Raw genomic sequence first — 18141 nt, 5'->3', positions numbered from 1 at the left:
GAAGGTGACAGCTGTTGTTTGTTTAGAGGTTAGACCCTTAAGGGGGGCTTCCCTGATAGCTCAGTTGGTAAAGAATCTGCCTGCAGTGCAGGAGACCCCAGTTCAGTTTCTGGGTCGGGAAGATCCACTGGAGAAAGGGTAGACTACCCACTCCAATATTCTTGGGCTTCCCTTGTGGCTCAGCTGGGAAAGAATCCACCTGCAATGAGGGAGACCTGGGTTCTATATCTGGGTTGGGAAGATCCCCTGGAGAAGGGAAAGGCTACCCACTCCAGTATTCTGGCCTGAAGAATTTCAGGGACAGTATAGTTCATGGGGTCGCAAAGAGTTGAACAGGACTGAGCGACTTTCACTCACTCCCTTACTAGACCCTTAAGGAGATTTTTCTTAAACTCCCCTGACAAGAAACTGTCCCTACACTGCACTCTCCTGACCTTAAAAGTGAGTTTATTGTCATAGAAACTTATCTTTCGAACCCTGTACCAAAATTACATACTGAATTGCTCATCATTCAGAAATGAATTAGAATTTCTGGTTTATCATTATTAAAAACAGTTTTGAAATGTATTCTGCAATTTGTTCTAAAAAGTCTTGACAATGTTAGCATTCAGAACTTAACAAATCATGTTACTTAATTCTCAAGTTCTTGCTGAACTAGATTGGTAATATTCTTTTTAGAACTTCTGTTACTTTGTAACATAAATTGGTTTTAAAGAATCCTTTGTTGTAAGACTTACTTTGATGAACTTTGATGAATTCCACATTGGGAAATCTATGGGTTAGACTGTAGAAAACTTGGACAAATGGCTAAAAGTAGATGATAATGACAAGGGACCTATGGTAAGTGCCTTTCAGTAGTGACCACTGGTCATTTGGGAAACACTGAAAGAAATGGTTGCTTTTCTACCTTCTCTGAAGGCCATTCTCCTGAGTAGCGATGGGCAGAACCTGGTGACCGGAGGGGACAATGGTGTGGTGGAGGTCTGGCAGGCCTGTGACTTCAAGCAGCTGTACATTTACCCCGGCTGTGATGCTGGCATTAGAGCAATGGACTTATCCCATGACCAGAGGTGAGCCATGTCGGGGAGAAATGTAATCACTCAAGAGTTGTCATTGAAAGTTCTTTAGATTTTACCAAGGGTGAAACGTGTGATGAAAAATACTCCAGCATCCAGATGGAAGAAAGAGTATTGTTGAAAAGGGTGAGGAGTGAGTACTTTAGGATTCTGGTAAGAAGGAAACAGGAAGAGAATAAGGGGAAAAAAGAAAGAAATGAGTCTGAAGAAAAGCAGACTCATCTAGACACGTCCCAAGATGTAGAGTTATCCTCACCAACTTCTCTGTTCTCAGATCTTTACCTGGTCTCAGACAGGTCTGCCTGGCTTCCATAATGTGAAAGACACACATTTTTTTAGCAAGAGTCTTGGCTTGAGGCATAGGTCTAGCTAAATGCAGCCAAATGCAAAGTTCAGACTACAGCTGGCCTCTGTTTTACAAATACAAGGCCCTGGTTACTTGAAACAGTCTCTACCCCCCATTTGCTTATTCACACATCTCTCATTTATGTTATTTTGTGGTATTTTATGTATTGCCCTAAGATACTATAATCTTTACTTGGAAGGAGTAAGAATGTTAACAAAGGAATATAGTTTTCCATTATTCCTCAGTTTGCAACAGGATTTTGTTATTTCCTAAAATTTGCCTTTGCATTTATTATACAGTGAAATGAATATTTGAAATGTAAAGCCTAAATTTTCTAAATTTAAAAAATAAATATTAAAACTATATAATCTTAATATGGTAAATAATTTCTCACTTTTGCTATATATCTAACAGAAATAAGAAAAGTTTATTAAGCAACTCATTTCAACTATGTGTATATGTATTCTTTATGAGTATTGGTTTTAAAATAGTATGAATATTAAGATTTACATGATAAAGCATCTTCACACTATAGTAAAATGATACTGAAGTCATCAAGAAAAGCAATAAAATTTATGTTAGCTTGGGGAAGGGATATTTGATCTGCAGCTCAACCATTTTTTTAAGAAAACTTAATAAGAGTATTCAAAAATGCATAGTCCATATTCGTGAAAAATGGGAGTGGTTTACTGTGTAATTATTTGTATATTGATTCATGTTTCTAAAGTATTTGAAATAATTTGTGTTCTTAAGTATTTCAAGATTCCCCCTGGTATTCTTATCCATTCATGTATTCATGTTGCAAACATTTGCTGCACCATCATATATTAAGGACTGTGCACAGTCTGGAGGATATAAAACAAGACCACTAATCCCAAAGAGCTCCAATAATCGTAATAAATACATATGAGGGAGGCAGGAGAACAGGAACAGGAAAAGGATTAGTTCTTGTCAAGGGGTGCGGGGGGCAGGAGTATTTGTGAGATGCTCATCCTCTCACATGGGTAGAGAGTAGATGAAAGCACACAGGCAAAGCTGCCTTCATGTTAGCATCTCCTAGGAGTAGTGAGGAAAGATACTAATCAAGTTTCTATTTCTTTTTCAAGCTCATCCCTAATTTCAGTTATTCTTGATGTTTTATAATGCCCCTGATATGTTCAAACAGTAGTACATGCACATGAGTTACAAACTGACAGATAAACAGACAGTGAAGATTCTGTTTATCTGTAAAGTGAAGATAAACTTCACAGTGAAGAAGGTGTTTATCTGATGACCTGTGGGATCAAGTTGATAACACTTGGTTCAGCAGTCCAGGTGTTTGTTGGATTGAGTCAATTTCTCTCAAGAGAACCAAGAATAAATTTTAATCCCATCTCAGGGCACACAAAACAAAAACTTGGTGAACTTTGAGATCATGCTGTTGTTTAGTGTAAAGTAGAACCATGTCAGTGATTTTGTGTCCTTCTTAACTACTGTCTCTGCTTTTCCAGGACTCTGATCACTGGCATGGCTTCTGGTAGCATTGTAGCTTTTAATATAGATTTTAATCGGTGGCATTATGAGCATCAGAACAGATACTGAAGACAAATGAAGAACCAAAAGCCAAGTTAAAGCTGAGAGCACAAGTGCTGCATGGAAAGGCAATATCTCTGGTGGAAAAAAAAACTTGTCTACATCGACCTCCGTTTGTACATTCCATCACACCCAGCAATAGCTGTACATCGTAGTCAGCAGCCATTTTACTTTGTGCGTTTTTTCACGACTGAACACCAGCTGCTACCAGGCAAGCTTATATCATGTAAATTATATGAATTAGGAGATGTTTTGGTAATTATTTCATATATTGTTGTTTATTGAGAAAAGGTGGTAGGACGTGTCACAAGAGACTTTTGACAATTCTGAGGAACCTTGTGTCCAGTTGTTACAAAGTTTAAGCTTTGAACCTAACCTGCATCCCATTTCCAGCCTCTTTTCAAGCTGAGAAGAAAAAAAAAAAAAAACCACGTTTGATACTTTGTACATCAGATGCATCTTATTTAAAGGGATACTTTTGTAAAAGTAAAACCTTGTATAAAGAACAAACCGTTTCTTAATTTTATTGTGGAGTTACAACTTGCATGTTCTTTAATCCCTATGTCTTGATGGAACAGGTGCACTGACAGTAGGAAATAGTAAGATCTGTCCAAGGACACAGTTTGTATGAAAGGATTGAATTTGGGCTCAATCAATAATTTTTCACATTTTCACCAAAATATAGTTTTCACTTTTTAATCAGAATTCCATCCCTCTACGTGAAATTTGCTCATAAAGCATTTGGATACTAAGCCATTATTTGCCATTTTTTTGGTACTTTATACAAAGAAAATTCAGCCCTACCCTTCGTAATTTGAAGACACAGCAGAAAGGGGGCTTAGAGATGAGGTCCTGGTTTTATTGTATAAATAGGAATCCCGATTGTTAGTTCCTTAGTGATGACTTCCCAACTCCTGGACAACTCTTCCAGACTCATCCTGCTGGCTTAGCGTGTGTACATTAGGGGAGGAGATCTGATGCTAACTTTTTTTGTTTGTTTTTGCTGATTTTTTATTTTTCTCTCTCTTTGGTTCTTGAATAGCTTAGTTTCTTTAATAAATAAGTCAGACTTTATTATAACAATAACTGAAGTTATTCTTTTAGGTTCTTGTGAAATTCTCACCTAAAGCCACATTCTTAGCCTAAGGCACTTCATCTTTTATGATATAAAATGACGCTATCAAATGATTTTCCATACATTGTACTGATCAAGTTATACACCCAGGGGTATATACACTTTATTCATGTTTCTTCTTTGTATATTTGGTGACCGTATCGTCATAGATGTACATATTGTGTCGGTAGGGCTATGAGGCATGTTACAGGAATGTAATTTTCTCAGAACTTACACTCACTTGCAGTCATTTATTTAAAAAGATAAAACAAGATAATGGGTTCTTTGTATTGGCACTTTGCACCAGAACCATATCATTATTTATTGATGTGATTACTTATTTGTTATCCACCTTGTACTAGTAAGTTTTAGCACTGAATTCCTTCTTCATTGTTGTTTGTATTTATGAGATTCTGAAATTCTGGGGAATCAGCGTAATGATTAAGTTATTCATCACCAGGCTGTAAGCAATATCTTGAGTTTGTAGCTTAGAATTGGGAGGATAATGAACATCTGGAAGACAAGTTCATTTCATCTTGAGATCATGGTGAAATATTTTGGATATATAAATTCCTTAAGCTATTGTAACCATGTTTTATTGCAAAGATGTAAAATATGCCAGATGTGTGTGAGTTGGAAATCAAAAAAAGAAAAATAAAATATGCAAAGAATTCACTGATTGTTCCACATTTCATTGGACACTTCACTTACATGCATTCATTATGTTGTCATACAAGTTTAAGAAATCAGTGTCACCTCATGTAAAGGCCCAGAGCATCTAAGAACATGAAATAGAGTCCTAATGATAGTCCATAATTCGCTGAAACTTGAGCTGCTTGGCTTGACCATCTGGCAGGGGTTTGGGGCACCAGCAACCCGAAGGAGCCAGTTCTTTTCGTTTCTTCTGCACAATCCAGTTACTGACACAGACGGTTCCAGGTATTTTTGCCACAAGTTTCTTTGCTGTAAACATCTTTTCCATGAAAATTTTTGCTGTAACTAATTGTCCATATGGTAATTTTGCTGTGAAAGATAAAATAATGGAAAATAGAAGAGGGGCATTCAGAACGACATAATGAAACATGAACAATGAGTAACAAATTTTTTTAAGTAATGGCGAAATATAAACACTTGAATACATTTGAAATGTGTGTAGATACATGGTAATGCTGCTCAAATAACTGATTTTACTTTGGAGGTGTACCTAAACACTTGTCTCCTACGTCTTATGTTCATAGTATTTTGTACTTTTTTTTTTTGCTTGTTGATTTATTTCCTCATTCAGCATTGCACTTTTTCCATAAAGTGTCTTGCTTCATTAAAAGATGTACAGATGATCACTTTTCAAATTCTAGGATGCATATTTGTCACTGAACTCTGTACTAGGTAGTGAAAGCCTTCTACACCGCTGTGTGCTCTACTGGTGTGTTGTCACAGGTCCAACCTGTGACAGAGTTCAACCTGTGATAGAAGTTCCAGAGTTCTGTGGGAGATGTGAGTCCCAGTCTGCACCTTCCTTCCAGGCCCTCGGCCTCTTTCTCCTCCAACATAATGTGCTTGAAAAGAAGAAAGGTAACACTTGGGGCAAATCATCATCGACTGTCGTGATTCGTTTTCTGTGTATCAGACAGTCAGCTAGGTCGTCTTTTACGACAGAATCGCCTTACGTCAGTTAATTATGCAGCTTAATTATTTGCTGCAAAGAAGTTGACTGCAAAAAACGCGGGAGGCGGCTACAGCCGGGGGCCTTTCCAGTGAAGGTTCCGGGAATTTCCAAATGCCAGCAATGCCCGACGCTTTAAAAGAAGGACTGTTGAAAGCCTTAAATTCCTGCTCTCTGCCCACCTTCATCCCGTCGGAAGAAGCGACGCCAACAGAGTTTTAAGAGCTTCTCATATTCTGGGCATTTTCAACCAACGAAGGGCTGGGTCACGTCACTCGACTCCTCACTCTGGAAGTAAGTTTTTAGTGCTCTCGTCAGTTTAAAATGGGGCTAATTGTCTCCACGTTGGGGTGTTTTAAAGCCTAAGTCAAGCTTTGGCGAGCTCGCTGGGCAGGTGGCCATCGCCTTCCACAGCCTAGGGGGCGCCTTTCATTTTCACTGTTTGGCGTCGCTTTCCCTGTTTATCTGCTGTGGATTTTCTGGGGGTACCTCCTCCTCCCCTACTTTTCATGTGACTTTTCTTTTTCTTTAACTGGCACTCAACCCCTGAGCCCTCATGGATCCATCCTGGTCCCACCACGTTGCTGCCTTTTCGGTTGACCCCAGTGCAGGGGTATGTTTACCAGTGACTTTCCCCAAAATGTGTGTTTTTTTAAAATAATTTTATTTGTTTGGTTTTGGCTGTGCTGGGTCTTGGTTGCCGCGTGGGCCTGTCTCTAGTCGCCGGGGAGCAGGAGGCTCCTCCCTAGTTGCGGTGCGGAACTTCTGCTGGTGCTTCTTCTGTTGCCTAGCAGGGCCTATAGGGCCTGTGGGCTCCCAGAGCCGCCGCAGGTGGGTTTAGAGGTTGCTGCTCCAGAACACAGGCTCAACAGTTGTGGTGCACAGGATGTGGGATTCTTCCCAGCTCAGGGACGGAACCTGTGTCTCCTGCCATCAGCAGGCAGGATCTTCACCACTGAGCTGCCAGGGAAGCCCCTCACCATTTTTTTTTTTTTTTTTTTTTTTTTTTTTTGGTATGCTGAGGCTGGGGAGAGACGACTTCCGTTTCTTACAGTGTCTGGGCTGTCACCTGCTAACCTGTCACTGAGAAACCAGGGGCTGCTGGCAACCAGCTCTCCACTGTGTAGAGAAAGCCCATGTGCAATAGAGAATAAAGCTGTGAGAGGGTGCCAGAGCTGGAACCCTTGTCTGCCAGCCGCGAGTCCCTAGGCACCCAAATTGCCCTCATTCTTAGAGGCGTCCCAATTCTAGACTCCTGCTTTATTCAATAGCCAATGTATACTCCCCCCACCCCACCCCAAGTTGATCAAAGCTGTATTTTTCGGTGCTTGAGAACAAATCAAAGCGTCCTTAATTAATACAATTCCCTGCCCCTGGCTCTGCTTAGAAAAACGTGACAAATCCAAATTTGGTGGTAAAGCTGCATCTATTCCTAGCCTATGTGTGACCCCACGATCTCATGTTTAGGTAAAGATCCAAAAGAAACCCCTACTTCCATCCATCAACAAGACATGGAAAAGAATGCTCTTGGCAGCTTTGTTCCTGGTAATCAAACATAGATGTTGACTTAAAAATCCCATCACAAGAGAGTGCAGACTCTATGTTATATAAAGTACAAAGACTGGTGAAACTGATACATGCTTTCAGAAATCAGCGTTGTGATTACTGGATGGGAGGTCATGACTAATTAAGGGCCATACAGTTTCTGTTTCTCTGGGCTCTGGGGCTCGGGGCTCTGGGCTTCTGGGCTCTGGGGCTCGGGGCTCTGGGGCTCTGGGCTTCTGGGCTCTGGGGCTCGGGGGCTCTGGTCTCTGGGGCTCGGGGCTCTGGGGCTCTGGTCTCTGGGGCTCTGGGCTCTGGGCTCTGAGGCTCTGGGCTCGGGGGCTCGGGGCTCTGGGGCTCTGGGCTCGGGGCCCTGGGGCTCGGGGCTCTGGGCCTCTGGGGCTCTGGGCTCGGGGGCTCGGGGCTCTGGGCCCTGGGGCTCGGGGGCTCTGGGCTCTGGGGCTCTGGGCCCTGGGGCTCGGGGCTCTGAGGCTCTGGGCTCGGGGGCTCTGGGGCTCGGGGGCTCGGGGCTCTGGGGCTCTGGGCCCTGGGGCTCTGGGGCTCGGGGCTCGGGGACTCGGGGGCTCGGGGCCCTGGGGCTCTGGGCTCTGGGCCCTGGGGCTCTGGGCCTCTGGGCTCTGGGCTCGGGGGCTCGGTGCTTGGGGCTCGGGGACTCGGGGGCTCGGGGCTCTGGGCCTCTGGGCTCTGGGCCTCTGGGCTCGGGGGCTCGGGGGCTCGGGGGCTCGGGGCTCGGGGGCTCGGGGCTCGGGGGCTGTGTTGTAGAGTGCTGGAATCCCTCTCAGTTGCATGTTTCCTGCAGCTGCATTCACTTTGTAAGCATTCACTGAGTGGTCCGGTAAAAATTTGTGTCCTTTTCTGGTGGAAAAAAGAAAAAAAAAGTATGATTTTAAAAGTTAAAACATTGAGACTTTTCCTGGTGGTCCAGTGGTTAAGATGTTGCCTTCCAATGCAGGGGGTACGGGTTCAGTTCCTGGTTGGGGATCTAAGATCCCCCATGCCTGGTGGCCAAAAAGGCAAAACATAAAACAGAAGCAATACTGTAAAAAAAAAAAAAAAGCAATAAAGACTTTAAAAATGGTTCACATCAAAAAAAAAATCTTAATAAATAAAAGTTAAAAATGTATTCTGCCTCATGCTGGCTCTTGTGACCGCTTTGAATTTGTCAGCCCTGAGCCAGTCCTGTCCTTAGCCAGTGCCCACGATCTTCACCTGCCCCTTTCTCCTGTGATTTTTAGGTCTGCTGTCTTGACTGTCCCATCTTGATGAGCACTCTTTTTTTCTTCTGACAACAGCCTTGGCACCATGCCACCTCTTCCAGGAAGCCCCCATCCCCACATAGATGGGACCGATCTCTCTGTACACAGGGTTGTTTGCACACACCTCTCCTTTCGCACCATCTCCCTTCCCCTACATGACAACTCAACTGCCAAGATTTTTCCTTTCGGTGTTGCAGGCATTCAGCACACAACCACATTGTCACTGTCATTTATGTGTCTGTCTTCCCCACCAGACTGTGAACCGACGTGCTAAGCCCTTGAAAATGTTGACTGAATGAATGAATAAACCAGTGAATAAGTAAATGCATGGGTCATGTAGAGGGAAAAAAAATAAACTTGAAGGCTTGGGTCTGAGCCCTGACTCTCCTGCTCGCTGACCTTGGGCAGGTAATGGAGGGTCTCTGAGGCTCGGCTCTTCAGGTGTGCTGCATTCTTTCCAAATCATAACGGGCTGCCTTTCCGTGAAGTATTCCCCCTGAACGGCGAAGCCCTCAGGCACCAGGTGGAGGGTGTTTATGACGTGGCCAAAACTCACAGGAGGGGTTGCATTGCGTGTGTTCTTGGATGGAATCTATGCTCTCTGTGGGAGAGGCTGAGCCAGCAGCTTCCCGCTACCACCTGCAGACATAAATCTGTGTTTCAGGTCTGTTTAGCACCTAGTAGGAAAAGAACAATGCCCTTTGACTGAATTCTATTCTTCTGCGGCGCCCCTTCCTGATCACACAGAAACAGAAGGAGAGGTCACTCAACGCTGCTGGGAGAGCCAGCTCCTTACTCTTGGCAGGGCCTTCCCTGAGTGGTCATTCTTTTGGATGGCAACCTGTTTTCCCTGTTGGTGGTTAGAGACAAAACCCTGGTGGAGACACCTGTGGTTAGAAACTCAGATGCCTCTGTATAGACTTCCCTCCCCTCTGATGGCAAGAGGTTCCCACGGAGATTTATCTGAAAGCAGAAGAGACCTAGGCCATGCCTGGGACAGGGGTGGAGTGGGGCTGGGGGTACCCCAGGGGAGCATCCCTTGGGGGTGTTGTTGAGGTGCTTCCAGTTGTTGAGTGGTCATCCAGTCCACTCATCTCTTTTGTCCTACTAGGCTGCTGATGGCCAGAGGTCAGGACCTCTGCCTCCGTCAGTCACACAGGCAGTAAGTCAGGAAGTGAGGGCAGGACTTGCCCGTGGGGCCAGGATTTGGGACACTCGTACCTCCTCTCCTTGGGCTCTGCAAGCCCTCCCCCTGCCTCTCAGGACCAGATGGGGAAAGTGAACAGGGTCCCTCCAAGAGCAGCAGGGGTTTCTGATGGAACCCATGTTCTCTGGGTTAGGCTGAGACAGCAGCCTTCACCGCCTCTAGTGGATCTAGTGCTGTTTAACTGCCTGGTCATCCTCCCCCGCCCTCCATCCAGCACCCAGGGGTGCAGAGTTCGGGATGAGGGAGGGAGGCCCTGAGCACCCACTGCCAGTGCCAGCAGCTGCAGTGGACCATGGTCTGTTGCCCCCATGGGGCAGAGGAAGGGACCACCCTCATGTTCCCCTGTGTAATTAGGCCAGCACTTCCCAAGCCTGATCTGAAAGCCCAGGATGAAGATGGCCTTGATCTGAAGGGAAATCAAAGGCCAGAGATTGAGTTTCTCCTCAAACTAAACTTGTTCAATTATTCTTATTCTGAGATGATGCCTTTTTTGTGTGCTGAAAATTTCCTTTCAAATGAAAGTGTGGAAACTGTAGATAGTCATTTTTCATGTCTTTCTTGGTCAGGTAAAGTGAAAGTCACTCAGTTGTGGCCAACTCTGTGACCCCATGGACTATAGAGTCCATGGAATTCTCCAGGCCAGAATACTAGAGTGGGTAGCCTTTTCCCTTCTCCAGGGGATCTTCCCAAGCCAGGGGTCAAACCCAGGTCTCCCACATTGCAGGCGGATTCTTTACTAGCTGAGCCACAAAAGAAGCCCAGTACTGAAGTAGGTAGCCTATCCCTTCTCCAGCGGATCTTCCCGACCCAGGAATCGAACTGGGGTCTACCTGAATTGCACGTGGATTCCTTACCAGCAGAGCCACAAGGGAAGCCCAAGATTACTGGAGCTTTTCCCTTCTCCGGGGGATCTTCCTGACCCAGGAATCAAACCGGGGTCACCTGCATTGCAGGCAGATTCTTTACCAACTGAGCTATGAGGGAAGCGGAAGCCCTGGTCAGATAAAGGTAATGCCCTAAATGTGTTTGGAATGTTCTTTCCTCAAACCCACCTCTGGTTCAGCCTGGCACCTCTGCTCAGGAGCAGAGTAGGCCTGAAAGTCTGGGAAGAGGGATCAAGCCAGGGGTGCCAGCTTCTGTCCTGGATGAAACCAAGCTAACTTCCTCTCTGACCAGGTGGTTAAACAGCACTAGATCCAAACATACATCTACTGGAGGCGGTGGAGGCCACTGGCTCAGCCTCACCCACAGAGAACACGGGCTCCATCAGAAACCCCTGCTGCTCCTGGAGGGACCCTGTTCACCTTCCTCCATCCGGTCCTGAGAGGCAGGGGGAGAGGTTGCAGAGCCCAAGTAGAGGGGGTACAAGTGTCCCAAATCCTGGCCCCACCAGCAAGTCCTGCCCTCACTTCTTTCCCAAGGTCACCAGAAAGAGAGGGAGCCCCAAGGATATTGGAGAAGGGGTCTCCCCTGCATCACCTAGGTTTCTTACAAGCAGAGAAAACCAGTTCTGGGTGATTGAAGTAGAAGGAATGATTTGTTGGTGAGGTAGCAGAAAGCACTTCCTTTTCAGGCCCAAGTGGTAGACCATACTTCCTGAAGGCCCTTCCCAAATGGAACGACTAGGATATTGGATCAAATATTATACTAAAACCGTGGTGTAAATGCACTGCTGAGCTGGCACAAAAGACCCACTGCTAAAGGCTAAGCCCCAAGGGAAAGTGGAAGCCTGGGTCGCCAGCAGAGGGTTGTTTCTAGAAGAAAGGAGATAGGACAGCAGTGCCCCTGGCCCGGGAATGGCCCAGAGGCCCGCGAGCGCTCAGCAGGTGCTAGTTCTCCCCGAGGGTGTCATGGGTCTTAAAGCGTTTTATGTCTGTGAGGGTGTGTCATTTTTGCTGTGTGAGAAAATGGGAGACCTTCGGCTTCCTAATGAAGATGGAATAGTTGAAGTGGCAGGCTGAGTGTGAGGATAATAGCATTCACAAAAATGCATATACATACACTGGAATTTAAAAATAGACAACAGTTGAACTTCCCTGGTGGCCCAGTGGTTAAGACCCTGCACTTCCGCTGCAGGGGTCGCAGGTTTGATCCCAGGTCAGGAAGTTCTGCGTGCTGCGAGGTGTGGCCAAAAATAGGTATATAAATAAGCAAAAATTTTAAAAATAGAGGACAGTAAGAAGTCTGTCTAGTCAGATCTATGGTTTTTTCCAGTAGTTACATATGGATGTGAGAGTTGGACTATAAAGAAAGTTGAGTGTCAAAGAATTGATGCTTTTGAACTATGGTGTTGGAGAAGACTCTTGAGTATCCCTTGGACTGCAAGGAGATCCAACCAGTCAATCCCAAAGGAAATCAGTCCTGAATATTCATTGGAAGGACTGATGCTGAAGCTGAAACTCCAATACTTTGGCCACCTGATGGGAAGAACTAACTCATTTGAAAAGACCCTGATGCTGGGAAAGATTGAGGGCAGGAGGAGAAGGGGACGACAGAGGATAAGATGGTTGGATGGCATCACCGACTCGATGGACATGAGTTTGAGTAAACTCTAGGAGTTGGTGATAGACAGGGAGGCCTGGCGGGCTGCAGTCCATGGGGTCACAAAGAGTCAGACATGACTGAGCTGAGCGACTGAACTGAACTGAAGAAGTAAGCAGCTATGGTAACCAAAATGATACTCATGACTGCTGTGGCTGAACTTCAGATTTCTGTGGATTCAAAGACAGAAGAGGGAAGCAGAGCGCCTCCAGTTACAGACGGTCATGAGCCCTGTGTGTGCTGTCCTGTGACAGAAATGCACTGTTTCTCGCCTCAAAACAACCACATAAGGGGGGCGTCACGAGGCCTGAGAGGGAAGCGATCTTGTCGAAGGCCACACGCAAGGCTCTCCTCACAATTAGCTCTGAAAATAATTGCTCTTTATATGTGGGACACCAAGAAATAAAAGGAGCAGTGGTTTTATAGTACAGGCAGATGCAAGGTTTTGTTTTGTTTTTGTTTTTAGCTTATTTAATTTTTACGGGAATATAATTGATTTACAATATTGTGTTAGTATCTTCTGAGGGGATGTATGTATGCAAATGCAGCTGTTGTGACTTTTTCTGCAGTAGCCAAGTTCTGTGAGAGGCCCTAGGTTCAGAGCAGGGGTGACAGTGCCATGGGAGACTCGGGGCTCACTCTCCACTTCAGTCCGTGGTATGACTGCTGTGAGGAGCGCAGACAATCCAGGTCTCCAATTCCATAGTGTTGGAGCAGGAATCCTGAAAGTGCTGGTTGGTGCGGATATGTATAAGCTGTATCTGAACTATTGCACCTACAGTTCAATAACTATTTCCAAGCTGGTCCCCAGGGCTCTTTTCTCGCTAAGAGAGGTGTGGGGCCAAGCCTAAGGCTCCTCTGTCCTTTCAGCTGCTTTCTTCATGTAGGATGATCCAGGAAGACAGTCCAGGCTAAAGTAAATTGTCCAGGGCAGAAGCGATCAGGCTCTCCCGGGGACTAACTTCAGTTCAGAAGAAAAACAGGCAGGAGTAAAGAGGGGAGGAGAGGGGAGCGACCCCTCTCTGGAAGAAGAGCGATGGCTCCAGGTGAAGGCTAAGGACTGGGTCTGGGAACTTCCCCTCTTCGCCCCCCTTTCTCTCCCCTCCCCCCAGCCACTTCTCTCCTCCCCACACCCTGAATCCTCTCTCCTGATCCCCTGACAACATCCTCCTCCTGTTTGCTTAAAGGTGTCCTTCCACTCCACCCTCATTCTAGATAATTCTCTAGCCTACTGAAGTAGATTGGAATCCCAAATTGCTTTGAGGAGACATGAAAACACTAAAAATAAGGGAATGAAAGGGAGATATTGTGGGGAAGGTTCGAAACCAAGAAGGGAGATGATCGGAGCACTTTCTCAACAGCTGCAGTTTTGTTCAACGTGAGACGTAAAGACAGTATGTCTCTATTTTATGCAAGTACATATCAAGGTATAAATAAATACGACTTTAGGTTAAATTCTGAAAAGTTACTCTTATACCAACAGAAGTACAGGTAACCATATTCTTTAGTAGCACATGGAGCCAGAATCCCGGAAGCCAGCTGGTCTTGCCACTGCTCAATTCAATTCAGTTCAGTCGCTCAATCGTGTCTGACTCTTTGCGACCCCATGAATCGCAGCATGCCAGCCCTCCATCCAGCCCTGATCCATCACCAACTCCTGGAGTTTACTCAAACTCACGCCCATTGAGTTGGTGATGCCATCCAGCCATCTCATCCTCTGTCGTCCCCTTCTCTTCCTGCCCATCTGGTCAAGGCTATGGTTTTTCCAGTGGTCATGTATGGGTATGAGAGTTGGACTGTGAAGAAAGCTGAGTGCAGAAAAATTGATGCTTTTGAACTGTGGTGTTGGAGAAGACTCTTGAGAGTCCTTGGACTGCAAGGAGATCCAACGAGTCCATTGTAAAGGAGATCAGTCCTGGGTGTTCATTGGAAGGACTGATGCTAAAGCTGAAACTCTAGTACTTTGGCCACCTCATGTGAAGAGTTGACTCATTGGAGAAGTCCCTGATTCTGAGAGGGATTCGGGGCAGGAGGAGAAGGGGACGACAGAGGATGAGCTTGCCACTGCTACTTCAGTACAACTGTGGGCAGAGAGCAGTGAGCAGAGGGGGGACCCCTGCCCGGGTTTGGGGCCAGGGTAGGCTGCCTGGAGGAGGTGGCAACAGGATCCGAGATCTGAAAGATGGGGGTTTTAGCTGAGATGAGGATGTGAGGAAGGAGAGGCAGTGACCTCCCACTCTTGGGGAATTGCTTCTCCTTCATTGTCACTCTTTCACAGGGGGAGTGTGCAGGCAAAGCCAGGGGCTCCTCGGGAAGCATGTGGGTTCTTAGAAGGTGCGCAGACAGAAAAGGGACTCCAGTTGGATGGTTCTGAAAGCAGCTATTACATCGTGCCCAGCTCAGCCTCTCAGACTTCAGAAGCCTCCCAGGACACACCTGATTGAGGCAGCAGTCTCTCTGCTGTGTCCCCCAAATCTGAATGTGTGGATTTTCTTTAGGGACTCAGAAATGATTTTTGGAGGGTATGGCTGCCTTCATTGGGGGTTGAGCTGTTGGTTTCCTCTTAAGTTTCACTGATACATTGTAATGAAGATGGAAACAAGCCTTGTCTTTCTGGTGATGAAAGTTCATTTTCTTCCTTGTCACCTGTATGGATTTAATGAGCTTCCCCACAAGTGCCTCCTATCTGGTCCTGTGAGGGGTGGTGAGCCTCAGAGTTTCCCCAGAGAGCTTGGTTGGACTGATCTGAAATGTTTTGCTCCTCTTTTTATAAAAAATCTACTTCCGTGAAACCTACAACATTATCCCTGGCTCTACCTCTGGAAGCAGAAAAAAAAAACTAGAGCTGAATAAAATGAACAATTCCACTGCTACCAGGAGTCCCAGTTTTCCTTGGAGAGTATATATTTCTTATGGGAGGGACCTCGACATCCAAACCTTCACAATTCATTAATTATTATAGGAATAACATCTTCCTACTTTATTTGACAAAGGGGCCTCTGATAAGTTCATCTAAATGTGAGACCAAATCATTTATTTATAAACTGAAAATGAGGGAGATAGGGAAAAAAACCCTTTTCTCAGAACCTCAAACATCTATCTACAAAGTAAGAGAATCCTGAGTCTCCACTGATTTTTGTAAGTAGAATGCAGATTTTATAAGGGCATTAATGTTTGATCCATATACCGGCCAAAAAGAAATGCAAATAGTTGTCACATTGTCCTTGCCAGCTTTTCTACAGGTAAAGGTAAAGGTAGCGTGGAAGTGCTGTGTGTCTGGGAATGAGATCCAGTTGTTCCTTATACGCTGTGATGAGAAATCCAGACCTGGAGTTCTAAGGAGAGAACTAGCACAAGCTGAGAGGGGAAAGCTGTCGAAGTCAATGAAAAGGTTTGGGAGATGCCGCCACAGGGATACTGGAGTAACCCTTTGAGAAAATTGCGTAAAAGATCACCTTCTGAGCTTATAAGGAAAGGCACATAATTGAAGGAGTAAAACAGGTAAAAGTTTTGGCAAAAATCAGAGCAAACCATTGCGACTTTTTTTTTTTTTTTTTTTGCAATATGGAGGTTTAGCTATTCAAAAACCATCCCACTACAAAGCATCTTAAAATGCTGGGATTGGAGGGGGTGGGGGGGCAGAAACCTAAAGGAGGCCAAAACTGAGTCATGAGTCCAGAGAGGTAAATTTTATGAAAAAAATACTATTACCTGAAGGTCACTTGCTAATCCCTAGTTTCAGGAAAAAAGAGAAAAGAAAGAAAGTGAGCCAGTAAGTAGTATAAATACAGAAGTTCTTTTCTTGGAACTTTGTTCAGTTTTAGGTGGCTGATCAGATGGGGCAAGGTGACCAGGCCTCAGGCTGGACAGTTGTCCTGGGTCAGTCAGCCTTGAGGATTGTTTGCAGGGGATATCTCCTCCCACAACCACCATTACTGAAACTGCCCTGCAGCCCAACGCACCACTAATCCATCTTGTTTATTAGCTGAAGAAACTCAAATTCCAGGTTTCCCTTTGCCATCTGTTGTACATTATAAGTTTTGCTTAGGCAAAAACCAAAACAAAAAATTAGACGAAGTAAATTCAGGGGAACCTTTTCGGATGCTGTATTTGATCTGTTACCTTCAACCTGCTTGGGCTTATTTTTGTTTCTGATTGTTACCAAACCAAGAACAGGAGGACTGAGACCCACCTACACAGAGGGAAGACCTTGTAAGACCAGGGAAAAGAAAAAGGCTCAGTGACTAAGCATCAGTAGCCTTGACTTCTATTTTCCACAGCTGTTTGGAAAGCAGTCAGGATTAAGAATGAACAGCTATTGCTCTGGACTTCATCAGGGAGTAGCCCATACAAGAGCAGGCACTTGATGGCTAAAAACAGCACCCCTGAATGTGTGTTTTTGGGGGGAGGAGACATGATGTCACACAGGGAGGGCTTTGCCTCAAACAGGGGATCTGTTTTCTGATGGACCCCAATCAGGGATCGCTCTTGTGCAGAAGAGCTGGTGATGCAGACAGGCTATCAACAGGTCTGAAAACAGCGTCATCTGGCTACCTGAGAAGGAAATAAGGAAGAGCCAGTTTTCAATGTTTAGCGGAAAGTATAGCGAGGAGAAAATCTCTTTAAAAATAATGTTTATAAGATAGCATTCTAAACACAAACTCTAACAATTACACAACTATGGACTGAATTCTCCTGCGAGAAAAAACATGTGACATGTAAACCTGCCATTGCGCTGTGGGCCGGCACAGCTTCTGTCTCATCCGAGCAACACCCTGGGTCACACCTGGTGAAGGATTTTCACCCATTTTTTAAAATCAAGCAAGAAATAGAAGCTAATTTTATAACCCCACTGTTATATTAGTAGTATTTTTTACATTATGTGATAATGGTTTTCATTTCCGAGTGTGGGTCCAGCCATCTAAGTTTTCATTTCTTACCCAAAGTCTTAAGTTCGAGAAATTCTCCACGTTTTGTCACAGAGGCCTCTGTTCACAAATTTATGGCCCCATTAAGGACAAGCGTCTGGTTTCCTCAGTGGGGTAGAAGTAGGAACATAGCTCCCAGCCACAAGTCTCTGACAGAACTGAGTTAATCAGCTCACGCTGCACAACAGAATACCACAGACAGAGGAGCTTAAACAGCAGACATTTACTTTTTTTCACAGTTCTGGAAGCTAGAAGTCTAAGATCAAGGTGCTATCGGGGCTGTTGTCTGTCTCCCGGCTTTTAGACACCTGCCCTCTCGCTGTCTCCTCATGCGGCTCGGGTGAGGGGGCCGGACATCTACCTTGCCTGTGATTCCAGTTCTGTTAGGGCCCTCACTTATGACCTCATTTATCCTTAAATGCCTCCTTAAAAGACCCATCTCCAAATACAGTCACACTAGGGCTAGGCCTTCAGCATATGAATTTGGGGAGGATACAATGCAGTCAAAAAAAAAAAAAAAAAAAAAAGAATATTGCTTTATGGAGGGTCATTTGTGACATATGAGACTATGACAAAATCCCAGACTTGCAAACACCTCCCAGCTGAGAGGAAAAGTGTTCCCTTTGCCTTCATGAGACATGGCTCCTTCTCTACTGGAGTGATCTTGGGCAAGTTCCTAAAGAGGGTGTTTGTGCAGGTCACATAAGATATTATGTGAAAATGTACAGTCCGGAGCCCTACAGGTGAAAGAAAACTAACACACTGTATTTCAGTAGGACTTTTTGATCGTTCTGTATGCTCACAACAAAATAGCATGACAAGGAGCTTATATGACTACAATACGGGTCGTTTCAGGAAAAAGCAACTTGAGTTGA

The 18141-nt window shown here is 45.1% G+C and overlaps 1 protein-coding gene across 7 annotated transcripts in view; it reads left to right on the top strand.

Annotated features, from left to right (window-relative positions):
- The window catches only part of NBEA (neurobeachin), a 652386-nt gene extending 647319 nt beyond the window's left edge, over positions 1-5067 (top strand). For all 7 annotated transcript variants that reach the window (XM_065901711.1, XM_065901709.1, XM_065901706.1 and 4 more), the window contains 2 exons: positions 919-1070; positions 2913-5067. In XM_065901711.1, coding sequence (XP_065757783.1) covers positions 919-1070; positions 2913-3003 — 243 coding nt within the window. In that variant the 3' untranslated portion in view covers positions 3004-5067. The remainder of the gene's footprint in view (positions 1-918; positions 1071-2912) is intronic.
- Positions 5068-18141: the final 13074 nt, after the last annotated feature.

Source organism: Muntiacus reevesi, chromosome 11 (assembly GCF_963930625.1).
Source record: "Muntiacus reevesi chromosome 11, mMunRee1.1, whole genome shotgun sequence".
NCBI lineage: Eukaryota > Metazoa > Chordata > Mammalia > Artiodactyla > Cervidae > Muntiacus > Muntiacus reevesi.
The sequence above is the reverse complement of the archived record's forward strand: the minus strand, read 5'-3'. Positions and strand labels throughout refer to the sequence as shown.